We start from the raw sequence: 990 nt of genomic DNA, 5'->3' as shown, positions 1-990 counted from the left end.
CGCGTGCCCGGCAGCTGCCCGAAAACCCAGCGGGAGGCTGCGGCGAGGGGCCGGGGAGAAGCTGCTGAGGGAACGTTTCTTCCCCCAGGCGGGTTTTTAATGGAATGCTGGGGTTGTGGTTAGCTCGGCTCCCCTAGGATTAGATGGGAGAAACGGGGGGGGTGTGTGTGTGTATATTCTTAGGCAGTGCCGTTTTCAAGGCAGGTGGGATTCGCACCCCATGCTAATCACTGCCCTTCCGGAGGGCGGCTGGCTGGACCCAGCGCTGGGGCTGTCCCCTCCCCACGGTGCCTCTCCCTCAGGGCTACTCCTCGCTTCCCAGATTATTTGGGAAATCAAAACCCTCAGAAACTGGACTTGCTGAGGGGTCGCGGTGCTGCGGCCCTGCCAAGCAGGGGGCTGCGGAGAGGTGAGTTTCCGGAGCTCCTGGGTCGGTGGCAAAACCCCCCGGGTTCAGGCGATTAAAACAACTTTACGGGGATGCACGGGACGTGTTCCTGTCCCCTTCTGGCCAACCCAAAACCCCTGTGCACCCTGTGAGTGCTGTAAATACCATTTCTGTCTTCATTTACTGCTGGAAATGAACACTCCTTGTGCTTTCGGCTGCGGGTGGGCACCTAAAAGTACGAGCAAAGCGGCAAACCCTGATGGGATTTAAAAAAAAAGCCGTGTATTTTTATATTTACCTACCTCCAATCTCAAAAAAGAACCTAAAAAAGATTAAATAACTCAAATACCAACCTCAGACACACCCCTCTCCAACACGGCATGCCCTGTTTCCTACCGGGGGTGCCCCTGTCTGTGTTGCAGCACCTACGGGGAGCTGACGAACTGCACGGCGCTCATCGCCGAGAGGCTCGACTGCTACTGGCCCAACCGCCTGGTGGACGAGTTCTTCGTGGCCGTGCACAGGCAGTACTTCAGGAACTGCTCCCCGTCCGGCCGGGCGCTGCGCGCCCCCCCCAACGGCATCCTCTGCCCCTTCATCCT

The 990-nt window shown here is 58.1% G+C and overlaps 1 protein-coding gene across 1 annotated transcript; it reads left to right on the top strand.

Annotated features, from left to right (window-relative positions):
• Positions 1-810: 810 nt before the first annotated feature.
• On the top strand, positions 811-982 carry RAMP1 (receptor (G protein-coupled) activity modifying protein 1; the record flags this gene model as incomplete). The annotated part of the gene is made up of 1 exon (XM_010157233.1): positions 811-982. A coding segment is annotated over one exon (172 nt), but the record flags the coding sequence as incomplete, so codon positions are not given.
• Between the last annotated feature and the right edge of the window lie 8 nt (positions 983-990).

The sequence above is a fragment of the Eurypyga helias genome, unplaced genomic scaffold, assembly GCF_000690775.1.
Source record: "Eurypyga helias isolate BGI_N326 unplaced genomic scaffold, ASM69077v1 scaffold32758, whole genome shotgun sequence".
Lineage (NCBI taxonomy): Eukaryota > Metazoa > Chordata > Aves > Eurypygiformes > Eurypygidae > Eurypyga > Eurypyga helias.
This window is presented reverse-complemented; position numbering and strand designations above follow the sequence as displayed.